The 14,887-nt window shown below is 29.2% G+C and overlaps 1 protein-coding gene across 1 annotated transcript in view; it reads right to left on the bottom strand.

The window, feature by feature from the left end:
• Window positions 1-14,887, bottom strand: part of LOC129985285 (uncharacterized) — an 82,664-nt gene that overhangs the window by 46,050 nt on the left and 21,727 nt on the right. Inside the window, exon 3 of the mRNA XM_056095261.1 lies at window positions 12,170-12,357. Coding sequence (XP_055951236.1) covers window positions 12,170-12,357 — 188 coding nt within the window. The remainder of the gene's footprint in view (window positions 1-12,169; window positions 12,358-14,887) is intronic.

Raw genomic sequence — 14,887 nt, 5'->3', positions numbered from 1 at the left:
TTTAATTTAGATACTAAACCAGTATACAAAATTTCAGACAGACGTCCTTTGAATGTATTTCATTCAAAATTTGACACAAATGTACAAATTTGGTGTTATGCCCACATATGTTTACCTGAAAGTCTTTATGAGTTATCGAGTTCACAGACAGACAGATATAATTCTAAAAATGCGTTTCTCGAACTCGGAGACGTTATAAATGTGTAGATTTGTCGAAACCTCCAGTTTTTCTCCAGTCAAAATCTCCAATCCATTTTTTCACTATTATAATACTTTCCCTATACATCGCATGCGAGAAAGAAAGAGTTATAGATTTCTTTCTAATTTTTCACAAAATCCATCATTGAAAATCTCTCATTCCTTCTGTTAGCATTTTGCGGTAATTTTTTTTAAAAAAAAGTTGTTGTTTGTTGTTTCTTATGGCACTTGCCACGGACAAGCCCACTGTTACGAAGACAGCGATTTAAACCGGAGGGGGAGCGTCACTTGTTTTTATAGTAGCGCCAACTAGGGCCAAGAGTACGACTTTGCTGCTCACGCATCACTCATTCGCTTGCACAACCCCTTTTTACAGGAGGGCACATTCACACATCGAACGACGGAAGAACAACCCTGCCCAAACCGGAACTCGAATCCCGGGCGCCCAGATCACGGGGAAGACACGCTACCCCTATGTTAGGAAGTAGTTTTTTTTAAATAGTAAAATGCAAATTGTATAAAATTGGGCTTCATCAGCAAAATTGTGAACGAACATCAAATTATGGATGAAATCTATCAAAACTGTCTGCTTTTCTATTGGAAAATATGAGAAAGTTTTATCTTCAAAATATTATAAGCTCAATAAATAAAATTTGGAATATAGTCTTGTAATTACAAATTTTTAGTAATTTTGAATCGAGGGAATCATTTCTGCTAATATTTTTAATCATTCATGGAAAATCCACTTCGGTTTAGCTTTTGTTCAATAATTTTTTTTTTTACATATTCCACAGAGAAAATTTTCTAAATTTGTTTCCATTTGTAATGTAATTGAAATTTTGAAAGTTGTATGTCTCTACAGACTGATTTATATTTTGTAAATTTTCTATAAACATGCATATCTTTAAAATTAATACTGCTGTTCTTATTATTCTTGAGATAAAAGTTGATTCTTGAGATAAATATTGCGTATATTTATATTGGAAGTTTTATATGTTTTCTTAAGTTTTAGATTATTTAAATAAGAAATTATTGAGTATATTAATAAAGACCTGAGAAAGAAATTCACCATGAGGAAAATTGACACATAACTCCAAGTTAAAGAAGCACCATGCTGACATATATAGAAAATCACCAATAAAACAAGAGCGATCAAATATCTGTAACCCTTCACTTGGTAAACAAAATTTAGAATATGTAACAAAGTTATCGCAATTCTATATACAGTAAAACATAAAATAACTGTAGTAAAACCATTTTTCGGACATCATTCCCCATTAGAGTTTCAAATTAAAGGATATTTGAGTCACACAAATTATATGCTATTTTCAGAAAGTTTTTATTTGCTTTTCTTCATGATGTAAAAGAAAAAAACAAAAAAAACTGAGTCCGGAAATTTCCATTACTGAAGCAATGTACTTTTACTTAAATATCCGCACTTGATTTTATCTCGGATAAAATGTCTCAATCGCAATAAATTACAATAAAAATCAAGCTTCCAGGCGATTTCTTAATATAAAAACACGATTTTTATTTTCCCCAGCTATTTTAGTCATCCGAAGAGTATTCAAAATCAGGTTAACTCGATCGTTTAAAATTAGAATCTTAAGAGGAACTATCTGAGCGATCGCGTTTTTATCTTCGATTAAAATATTCGTCTTACCGCATATTTAACGGCGGTTTTTACTATTGAAGGAAAAGTTGTGCAGCTTACAACCAATTTCGAAAAGGAAGGCTTTCAAAACACGGCTTGTAAGGAAACGATTTGAGTGAAGCTTCTCCCCTCCAATTTACTTTCTCTTCCTGGCTGATCTTCTTAAGTGTTTCCTAACAGCTTTATTTTCATTCGAGGCGTTGAACTTTTTTTTGTTTGCAGATAGATGGATTGTGGTAAGAAAAACAAAGTGATCTACGAAATTGCGCTTCTGTTTTCACTGTGGTCCGTTTCCTGATAAATATGCAAGATATTTAACTAGCCGCCCTTGGCTACCAATTTGTCCGCTCAGATTATTGACTTTTTGAGTTGTTCAATTGTAAAGGGGAATGCTTTTTTTTAAAATCATCTTTTTATTTGATAAAGATCTAAAAACATGAATTTAATTGAATAAGTTAAAACAAATTTTAATGCGTGCAAATTGAAAAGTGTATATACTACGGAATAAAGGCGATAATCGATATTCAAAAAAAGCATTTTTTGAAACTTCATTTTGACATTGGTGAAAGCAGGTGAATGAACGTTTTGTTAGATGAGTTTAAATTTCATAACATTAAAAATTATTACAAATTTTGTGTTACATTAAAAATATTTATTAAAAATAAAGAAACTTTTTTGGAAGATATGATAATCAATTTCTATTGATTCATCAAAGCAATTACCTATTCGGCAATAGTTGAGTCTATTGTAGTGCCCGATGTAGCTTTGCTTGAAGCTGATTTCTTGATTACTTTTACACCTTCTTTCTTTTGAATAAATAGAGTTTCTTCTGAGACTTATCTAGAGCACTTCTAATAATATTTTTCATCTTCCCTAATGAACTAAGTGTTGAATTACAAGCAGTTGTAAAAAAAAAGTTCAATGAAGCAATCTGAAACGCCCGTATAGTTATTTGTTTACATTTGAATGTTGCCATTCGACAATATGCAATGAAAGCGATTTCTGTATTAATATTTCATGTATATAAATATGTCCCCCTTCCTAATCTGCTATAAGGAAATTAAATGAAAAATAATTGCAATAAAATAAAAGAGCAATAAAAAATTGTTAGAGCCAAAATAAAAAAAAATTCGTTCCAAAGATTTCTTTTTCATTATAACATTCCAGATTTTTTTTTTTAAATATGTATTTTTTAACAACTCGTTTAAAACATTATGAATTACCAAATAAGATATTAATGTCAAACTGTTCTAACAAAAATACATACAACTAATTGTGAAAGTTAAAATTAATAAATTTATGAACATAAGAATACATATTGAATTTGATATCGTTTTCTATGTGGATATAAAAATATAAATTCTATAAGAAGTTGAACTGCAATCGTACAAATTTCCTAAAGAAAATAGTTGTACGAATTGAACTGAATCTCATATTTGTATTATAGTAAATAATGTTATATCGGTAAATTGGCTTGAAACGGAAGCAAACTGGAGGTGGAAAACATATTATGTTCCATTTTATGTTCTTCAACATTTCCTGATCATTATAAATGGTACTTTTGTGCTCTTCCAAAAGAGTGACATCCAGATTCTTGCCATCTCCCTTTATGCTACCTTTGTTACTTTTAAACATGCTACCTTTAGATCCTAATGTTTGCTTTCCAATCCAATTTATCTTTGCTTTTAATTTATTTATTCTTGCATTGTTTATAAGATTTTTCAGAAATATCGGTCATTAAACAACATAAGTTTGTCTAACTTTTTAGAACGGAAAATTCAGGCGTTGAAATTTAACAAAGACAAAGAAAAAGAATCAACAATCACTAAAGAACGTTTATAAAAGAGTACCAAGAGTGTATAAAAAAATATAACGTAAATTATTATTTCTTGGATTTCTTCTTTTCGATCCAAATTTATAGAATGATTTGAGGGAGTTAAATAATAATTAAATTAAATTTATTTTCGGTTTAATATTTTTCAAAAGGCAACAGTTTTGATATATTTTATACGATTCCTTTTTATTCCCAGGTATGTAGCCATAAATACAGAATTATTACACTGTTAAAGTTAAGACACTGACCACGAGTTATTTTTCCAACTTCCTTGTAAACAAAGATATAAAAAACAGCTGAAATAATGCGTAGGAGAGCTTAGAGTTTGTCTGCATTTATTACAATTGCCCTATATTATTATTTCTGGTGATTGGGGAAACATTTATGAAGTAGTCCATTTCTCTACCATATGAAATATTCTTTATGCGTATCTTAAAAAGAATCTTTTAGCAAGGGAAGCATAAAAAAAAGTCACATGATCAATTACAAAATAAATAAAAATAAAAACGAAAGCAAAAGAAGTAATTATCACCATATAGAAAGATACATATCTTTCTATCCCCATCTTTACTAATAATTAGTCACCTTCGATGACCAGAAAATTCACACTGAATATTCGTTCTGTTTGCTTTCAGTTAAATTCTCTTATATAAAATTTAAGTTTATGATTTCTGCAAGAAATGATTTGTAAACATCAAATTGTGATATTCATTAAAACAATGTTGTTGTAATAACATTATATGTATGTGAACAATCCTAATTCAGTGAATATTCGTTATATTACAGTCCTAATAAAAACGTAATCTCCAATGTAATCTATCGTGTAATTTTCATAATACTATAACTAAACTTTTATATTCATCATGTAAATTACCCAAATATCGAATCAAATCCTTCTTCTTTTGCTTTCAACACTATAAGAAATTCATGGAATTTGATATTTGATGAAAGAGAGAAAGCGGTTTGAATTTTAAAGCAGAAATATAATATTTTGTTAGAAATTAGGCAACGATGATTTTTAAAAAAATTGCTAAAATTCAGGAAACTTTGCTCTATTATTAAATTGATATTATTTCAGGGATAATTTTTTATATTCTGAAGTGTTTAAAAATTCATTTTTGTGCAATAATATTTTTGGAAGTTACAGCGGCAAAACGGCAAAATTCAGTTTCATATTTAATTAATTAAAAAATTTTTAACTCACTCCGACGCGCATACTCCCACTCTCCAAGGTACATATGCACCAAATTTAGTAATTGTTGGTCAAAAGGTAGAGCCTGTGGAGAGCTAATAAACACAAGCATTCATCTTCATTATTAATAGAGATAAAAGAGTACGTGCGTGTATGGGTGCCCTCTACAGACAAGACCGCTTACCTAGAACTACAAAAATCTGCACATATATACTCTATTGGTATTTTCATGAATTAAAAATTAAGCGAAATCTTCATGCCTTTCAGCAAAAACTTCCCAAAATATTGCAACACAAAAATTATTCTTACATCAATTCGAAAAATATTTTTTTAAATATTAATTCAATGTAAGGAATTCAGCGTATCAATCTGTGGACTCAGGGAATTGTGTTTAAATAATAATTTAATTTTTAATAAAATAGTTATTTTAACTAGACAAGTTTTATTTTTAAATATAATCATTAATTTGATAGTGCATCTATCAGCTCCTTAATGCTCTCGATTTAGACTGGCAGTATTTATAATATTCTCTACTTAGCTTCACAATCGAAATCTCAATTAATTTCTCTTATTTGTACCAATTATTCAGAACCAAGAAATTAATTATAGTTTTATTTACAACTTACCCTATCTGAAAATACAGTATACATTTAAAAATGTTTTCAAAATTAACAAATTGTATCAAATTGAATTAAGTAGTTTATTAATCAAGTAGCCCAATTTGTTTCTTCCTGTAGCAGCTAAATACTTCCTGATAACATGAAAAAAGCATTTGGATTTGATTAGATCATAATTTTTTGAATGAATTTTTTATTAAATATAAAATGAAATAATAGTTACATTTAACTTCATTGATTAATAAAGAAAGAATAATGATTAGCTAACGAAGCAATTAACTGAAATTCCCATCAAATTTCTAATGCTAGATTTCTTCCTATCAGATATCGATGAGACACAACATCAATGTAATCCCGATAAGACACAACATCGGTGAGACACAACATCAATGTAATCTCGATAAGACACAACATCGATGAGACACAACATCAATGTGAGGTACATTTACAACGAAATTAATTTGTTTTTGTCATATCATCGTAGATAAGGCCCAATCCTCCTTCGAATAATATATACTTTATATAAAATTAGTAAACTGAATCTATTCAACTTGTGTAACAATAACATGTTAATGTATACCATATACCAGGGTAAAATTTATTTTGAAAAGTGTACTATATTTTCGGGTTGAAGAAGTAGATGATACTACTTTTTTATTATACGACGGACTTTATAACTGTTAGTAAGATTACCATTCAGTGAATACTTAATTGTAAAAATCAATTAAACGTGTATAACTAATTTTTGCACACTTACAATAAGCACTTAGAATTTATACGGTAGAGAATATAATTATTAAATCGCGTCTAAAAGATGCGTCAGACAAGGGCTAGTTATTCGCGGCCGAATTTTGACATAATAATTTTTAATTGCTATAGTACTTGCTATAAATTGCGAAATGCGTGATGAAAAAAAGAAAAAAAAACGCCCCAAAACTATGAATTTATGGCGACCAAATTTGATAAGCATTTATTTCTTTAGTAATAGGTGATCATTTTTTTTTAGATTTTTAATCAAGAATCAATTGCAATTTTAACATATCCCCTCAATCAGTCCGATATAAATTATTTCACAAAAACCATTAACAAACAGTATTAGAATTCAAATAAGTCTTTCAATTCAAATAAGAATAGAAATAGAATAGAATTCAAATAGAATTCAAATAAGAATATAAATAAGTATAAGTCTTTTAAAAAATTTTGCTCGTTTTGTTTTTCTATAATTTTAATAATGTTTTAAAATATATTTTGCTATAAATTTTCTCATGTTACTCGATTAACATTCACTCCATATCACAAAGATATTATTAAAAATTTTTGCATGCATATTGTCACTGCTTCATGATCAAGAGCAGGTTTTAAAAATAAAAATGTAGGCAAACGGATCAAGCCTAAAATATTAGCCTGCTCTGATGCTACAGACTAAATATTGAAGACTCCTTAATTTTTTTTTTATTTATTAACAAAAGCTTTGATCAGATTTCAATCAACTCACGTTAATAATTTGTTTTTGTTTCCTGAAATATAATATGTGATCTTCTTTTATACGGCATAATGTTGTCTGTTCATTTATTTTTTTAGAATCGATTGTTTTTTTTTAACCCTTTCTAGGGCCGTGGGAAGTATGCTTCCAACCAAATTTATCAATCTTTGTATGAATTTATGTAGGTTGGCATGAGTTCTGGTAAATTTTTTTAGAAAGACAGAAACTTAGATGTTTTAGTTCTTTATTTCACACAAAATGATGTGTCTTGATTTGTTACTTAATCATTAATTAACCAAATTAATGAATTAATCAAATTAAATTTATCTAATAAACTAAATGAATCCCTTTTCTTATTCTAATTTCAAGCCTAAAAATATTTTAACATAATATGACTAGAAAAAAAAATGTCCCTTTAAAGGGTTAAAGCACTAATAAGAAAGTCAATGTATTTAATTCTTTGATACAGCATCAACCTTTCCTCTGAAAAACGTGGAAATCATACAAACTCTATAAGGACTCTGCAACAGTAGGCAGATCTGAACTTAATGAACGAAAACACCGAAGCTGAATTCCTTCGAAGTTACCTAACCTTTAAAATCCGAAGTCACCTGCCCTCTTGGCCAGAAGTATGAAGACCAGTTCGTCCGATCAGCGACATCCAGCAGAATCGAACGGACAGGGTGAACTGCACCCCTATACGAAATGGAGGTCACGTCCACTAGAACCCAGAGGCCACAGCCTCAAACGAGACCTGTTAAACAACCTGAACTCTTCCAAATTGTTGAGCACAAACCTTTGATTAGCTGCGGCACTTGCAGACAGTTTTATTTTGCCTATCGGGAGGGGGAACATACATGCTGATGTGATATGCTTTCTATTTTGAAAGTTATTAAATCGGCTCATTTTCTGAGAAATTTTGTGTAAAATGCCTCAAGGTGTCACTTGATATCTAACTATGGCTTCCCCCCTTTTTTTTATCTGCTTGTTTTTGAATGAAAAAAAAAATTAAAATTTATTTCGCTTTCTACGAAAGATGCCTCAAAGGGAAGTGAAATGTTACTTTTGTTGAATGATAGGCAATTGATTCTATGATTTAAATGCCGTGAAGCCCTTTTCGTGATCCAAAATAAAAATTTGAAACGTGATGGATCGGTGTTTTTCGTATCAAAGGTTAATAACTTCATGCTATTATCTTTTGATCCTTCTTAGTGAATCGAATACCAAGTAAAATATTTTGTGAATTTTGCAATTCTAAGTTCTACCTTAGGTCAACGAATATACTATGATTTTTTTTCTAAGCAAGAACATACACAACACAAAATTATAGTTGCCAAATATTCAAAAAATATTGCCAAATATGCAAAATATGCAAAATCAGCCTAAACTTTCTCGCATATTCTCTAATAAATATTTTATCCTATTGAACCCTTTGCATTCTATTGGAGTACAGTAGTTACGAAATATTAAACTTTGGTGGGCGTTTAGCATTTTTACTGAATCTATTGTATCATCTTTGGCGAGATATTTGGCAATTAATAATATCCAAAAATCGATTTTGTGCTTTAGACGCATTTTTTCCAGCCATTTAAAACAAAAATTTGATCCAAAACTATAATTGTAATTACAAAATACCATGCCAATTTTTTATAAGTCATTACACTTTTGAGTTATCACTTTTACATGTTTCGGAATATACAGGTAGACAAATGGTCACCCCTTGTTGGATTTATATTAAAGATGTTAAATCTGTGCACTGAATTTCCTCTATCTAACTCTTTCTATTTTGTAATTATCCGGCTAAATTATATTCGAACAGCAGGACAATCACACTTCGGAACGGATATTGCTCAAAATTTGAGAGAAATCTTCAAATTTGATCCAAAGATCATATAGTAAATTTCATCTGTCTAGCTGAAAGAGTTTTTGAATTATCTTTATCACAGAGAGATGGACATTTCCTAAAAAGAAATTTTTCGAATTCAGGAAGTTCTAAAACGTGGAGATTCGTCAAAATCTCGATTTCGAATTTTTAGCCGATTACTATATTCTCTCTATACTTCATATACGAGAAATTTAAAGTCATAAAGAATGAATAGAAAATCAAATTAAAAGCATACGATTTTCTTATAAATGATGATGTCGTGTTCGCGTTGCCACGGAAAGTGGGCACAGTAGCTTCTGAGGGTAAAGACCCCTGAGCACCCGAGGGCAGAAGTCTGACATCTAGCTCATATGAAGATGAAACTCACACATTCGCTTGCACAACCCCTTTTTACAGGGGGGCACATTCACACACCTCACAGATAAAACACAGATGAAGAACAACCATGTCCAAAACGGGATTCGAACCCGGGACGCCCAGATCACGGGGAAGCTGCGCTACCCTTATGCCATGACGCCGACTTTTCTTATAAATGTTTGCATAATTTAAAAAGAAAATCACAATTAAAACATCAAATAAATAATATAATAACTTCAAAACGAAATTCGTATCTTTACTTTAAAGAATAATTTTAACATAAAATTAACAAAAGAATAAAAAAAATAACTAGGGGAAAAAGCATCTCAAAATTTGGAACCTTTATTCAATAATTATTTGTTTTGATTAAAAAAGAAATCAAACATCAACTATCTTACTAATTTTTTTAAAAACACTTTAAAATCATTTTGATAATAGTAATACTTTTAACGATAAAATTGCTAATATATATCTTTTTGAATCCTTCACTGAAAATTTGAAATTAAGAAATTAATGAAAGCAACAAAAAATATTCTATATCAAAAGTGAATACTTATTCTCTATTCACAATGGAAAGTAATTTCGCATAATTTTATTTCAATTCAAATATTGCATTGTTTTTCTTAGACTTCCTTCTTAGATAGGACAAGTCAAATTTTCTATATTCCAAACAGGAAAAGTGCTTTGCTATATTGTAGGGTCTTTTATTATATTACTTATTGTATTGTATACTACTATGTAATATATTATTATTGTGTAACAGAATTATATAATATATAATACTGAATAATAACAGACAAATTTGTAAAATATTTATATGTTGCTGAGAAACTGTTGTTTAGAAATGATTATTTGGCGTAATTTTCGAATGCACTTGCATTAGAAGAAATAGACTATACATTATTTACTTCTGAATTTCGTTTAAGATATATTTGATTAACATGGACATTTCAGCTATACGAAGATTAATTTACCACAAACCTCATGATTTCAACTGCCGCCAGATAACAGTAAAAAAAAAATATGAGACACTACGATATTCTGGTATGCCCTATATCACATTAAAGCGGTAACATTTAACCATTAAAAGATTTAATGGACATCAAACCTAAATATATGACGGAATTTTCTTGGAATTGCGTCTCATATCTGTTAGCTTCCAACCCTAAAGCGAGTCTGTCATCAATCTCCCATAATTCAGATTCTAAATGGATGCAACATTATATAATTATTACATCGAGACAGACTTTCTTTATTAAATCTTACGCACACTATGTTTCGATTTAATAGATGTTAATTTTAAGGATGTCTTTTCTTGAAAATACTAAACCCTAATTGTGCTCTTCAGTATATGATAATATCATCTATATTTTTCTCTTCAAAACTAGCAAGTGATTAATTTGAAAAACATGAATGCTCTAATGAATATCATAAATAAGAACTAATTAAATGCATAATAAATTTATAAAAGCATCAATATGATTTAATTATATTGTTAGATTAATTTAGATTGTATTTCATGAATGCAAGCTCATAAAATCACTTGATGTGACTTTGCGAACGATATTACTAACAAAATTATAAAAGTCATTGCGCGTATAACTGCAAGTATGCAGCATATAAATGAAGCACTGAAGGAGTAAGTGAGCATAGGATACCATTCAACATCTTATGCCTTTATCGTTGTTTAAATTAAGTATTTTTTTCATCAAAAAATAGATATTATTCAATCTTTAGTTTTCATAAAGCAAAAGTGAAAGACGATTGGCATGCGGAAAAGTTTCCAAAGCTCTCTAAATAATCCTGAGTTATATGAGCTTGGAACCGCAAAAATTCGTAAGAGAATTTTTTTAAGATCTACGATATATTGATTATTTTATTCTTTAAAACACACACAAAAAACATTTCTAGTTCTCTAGTGAATATATTTATGGATTCAAGTGTAAAAAAATAAAGATTCTTATTAATATTATAGAAGCTAAAAATATACATAATAAATTCATAAAAACATCAATGCATTTTAATAATTAGACTAATTATTTTATGCAGGTGATTATAAGGTGATAATATATTATATTAACTGCACAAAAAGAAATAATATATAAATTGGATAAAGTTTCTGAATCAACAAAACCGACAGAAAACTCAATTAAAAATCTAATGTATGAAGGTATATTATAAAAGAAAAATGAGATGATCGCTTAAATTAGAAAAAAAGAAGAAAAAATTGGATCTCTAATACAAATAAGGTTTTAAGTTTGATTCCCCCATCTTTATTTTATTTCTAAAAATTTAGAATATAATGAGCATACAGAAAAATATATTCAATATCACCACAATGCAGATATGAATGAATTCATTAACTAAAATAAAAAAAGCGTTGATGGGAAAATATATGGAAAAATATTTTTTTGAATTTATTTAAGTCAAAGATAAAATTGTGGGAACAAAAAGTGGTATCACTAAAAACATTTTTCTAATGTTAAAGTGCTGTAAAAATTGTTTTTCGTGTCCAATATGTTTCCGAGTTCAGACAACCCGAGCTTCCAAGAAATGATGGCCAGCGAAATTTGGAACCTGAGGATACAATTATTTGTCCTGTAGGACGTTTTGAATGGTTTCCTTTTTTATTTTATATGTTATATCTCTCATATTGTATTTTATGCGTATGTATTGTCATGTAATGTATGCTATATCTTGTCACACATATACAGAAATTTATATTTAGTATGCCACCTATAAACATTAAAATTGCCCTAACAGTTAGCTATAAGAAGTTGCTACGCGATGCGAAGCCGATTTAAGTTTTCAATTCATGCATATTAGTTTACGCTTATCATGTGATAATAAACATATTTTTTTTTTGTTCATAATCTTTAAAAATACAATAATATATAGGCTGAAAATATAACTAAAATTATTTCGGCTGAATAGATGCTGAGTACTTACAAGGTAGGGGCCATGGTTGACCATATAGGACAACCAGCAAATGCTGGCCACAACCGCCCATTCCAAGTCTCTAGTTTCGTCGCAGGAGCCGCTGCTGTTGGTGGTTCCTGAGTTCCTGGAACAGGACGTCCGGTAGCTGCTTCTGGAACGAAAACGTCCAGCCTGGACGGCAAAGCAGCATCCGAAGCCTGAAAATAAATGATAAGCATTGAATTATTTAATTACTGATTTCATATTCGTGAAAAGCTTTTATGATACGCTTATAAGGTTTTTTTATTTGATAAAAATGTTTCTCTGAAGGAAATGACAAAATTTAGGAAGCTATGGGAACATTTGTTATATTTAGATGAATTAGTTACTACGTATGTGACGAGTTTCATAAAAATATACAGCATTCGGAACATAATATACAAAATATCTATTATTTGTATATCATCATCTGCCGAGTTGGAGGTAGTTTTTTTAAATTTGAATTTGATGATAGGGTAAAAAAATAACAGGGAATGGCAGGAATATATATATCACAACCACTTCCACATCATGATTTGGAATTGAGGGTTTAATTTTTATATTATCGAATCTAAAAAATTCTGTTTCGTTCTAATTTAAGAGATAGTGTATTATTATTATTAAGTAAGATGTGTTCGTTAAAAACTGTTGATAAATGTAATTGCTTGAGGAAAATAAAGTATTTAATGGTAATTCAATGGTTTTGTCTTCAAATTTAAGAGATTTATTTGATATTATATTAAAAACTTTATGAATTTTCGGAAATTAAGCTGTTTACTAACACATTGTAACTATCTAGGACCGAAACACAAAATTATGAATAATCTAAATAGGCAACGGTTGAATGGAATTTATGGACAAGAAATTATAAACATTGTCCGATACATCTTTTGGTTTTTTTTTCTTCTAGCTGAGAATAGTAAAATCATATGCTGGTTTATGTAATAATTCTTGCGGATTTAGGGCAGTTTTTCGAAGAACTTTCGAAAGCTTTATACAATGCCCAGAACACCAATCTTGCTGTGACGTATGGGAACAAAAATATAATTTGTGTGTTTTTAGGTACTTCGATTGATCACATGGACTTTTATAACGCTAAGTTTATAAATCGTGCTTCCACTGACAAACAAATCTAGAGTTCTTGATTGATTTAGATTGCGAATTTTTTCCTCATTATACATTTCCTTGTAGCAATCGTGAACCCAGAACAAGATCACATAACTTTCAAGTGTATATATATTTAATTAGAAAAATAACAATCTTTTAAGAGAAATCACATTTTTTTTCTTTTTTATGAATGGTTGTGTTAGTCTGAATAAGAGATAGCTCGAGAATAAAATGATTATTGCTTATCAAATGGATAACAACGCAATCATATGCTTTAATGATAATAAAAATATTCTTGTTGAAAAAAGAAGGTTGTTGAAGATAGATATACATTGTGACTAAAATTAATAGAAATTTCAGAAAAAAAATTAGAGGTCATATAAATGTTAAATCTTTATATTAAGTATTCATAAAATGGAAAAAATAATGAATTCGAGCAAATAAAATAATTTCAGAAAGAAAAAAACATTTGATAAAAATTACTTCTTTTTACCTAAATATTCAACACCAACTTAAATACCTCATTCCCTAATATTCATTAATTAAATTGGCACTTAGGTGTTTGTGACCTTTTATAGTGCCTACTGAACTCCTACAGTATTTACAGATATTAATTAATATGCATCACGATTATGAAAGAATTATTATTCGATGACAGTTACACTTCACCTGTATTCCTTTTTCATTCATGTTTGGAACTTCATCATGCTACTTGTTTACCAGTTTTCTGACATGTGTACCATCGATATTCGATTTCTGATGACTTTTTTGCTTCTATTAAATGTTCTAAATAACGATACTTCATTTTTAATTAGCAATTTTCTCATATGTATGCCAGTGATATTTGATTTCTGATAACTTGTTTTTCCCTCTTTGTTACTTTGAAAAAAGATACTTTAATTTTAATCACCATTTTCTGTTGTATGCTTTATCGATATTGGAGGAAATTATCAGTAGTTGGAAAGTATCAGCTACAGTGATTGAGCCAATCATTGTTGCTGATAATTTTCTTTGTATATGTTAACTTAGCAAAAATTTTACCCTTATAAAATAGCCTTCATATCCGGAAACATCCTACTCATTTGATTAAAAAAAATTAAAATAAAAACAGGCAGTATCTATTAAAATAAAAAATAAAGTTTTTAAAATTTTATGAGGACATGTGTAAACGATTGTAAAGACCTGCAATCGAAATATTATTTTATTTCTAATTAAATTTAAATACGGAATTTTAATTGGTTGCGTGCGGTTGCTCGTTCATTGAGCTCGATTTTATTGGAATTTTATTCTGGTTACTTGTCAACAGGGCATTAGTTTTATTTTTGTACAATCGAACTTTCACTTTCTTCTTTTAACCAGTTGGATTGCTGTTTTTGACAGTCGACTGTAGTTCTACCGAGCATTTTGGTAGTATTTTTATTTGTTCCTGACATTTTCATCTCTGATTCACTGATAAATACTAGTTAGTTACGGATGAAAATTTTTAACTAACTTTTTTATTTCTTATTATAGTGGAGTGCAGCAGAGAAAGGAAATCAGTGAAGCTTCCTTGCTTTGACTATGAATTCATTAAATTGCTATCAAAAGATTTCTCATTTGATT

Source organism: Argiope bruennichi, chromosome 9 (assembly GCF_947563725.1).
Source record: "Argiope bruennichi chromosome 9, qqArgBrue1.1, whole genome shotgun sequence".
NCBI classification, from domain to species: Eukaryota; Metazoa; Arthropoda; class Arachnida; order Araneae; family Araneidae; genus Argiope; species Argiope bruennichi.
The sequence above is the reverse complement of the archived record's forward strand: the minus strand, read 5'-3'. Positions and strand labels throughout refer to the sequence as shown.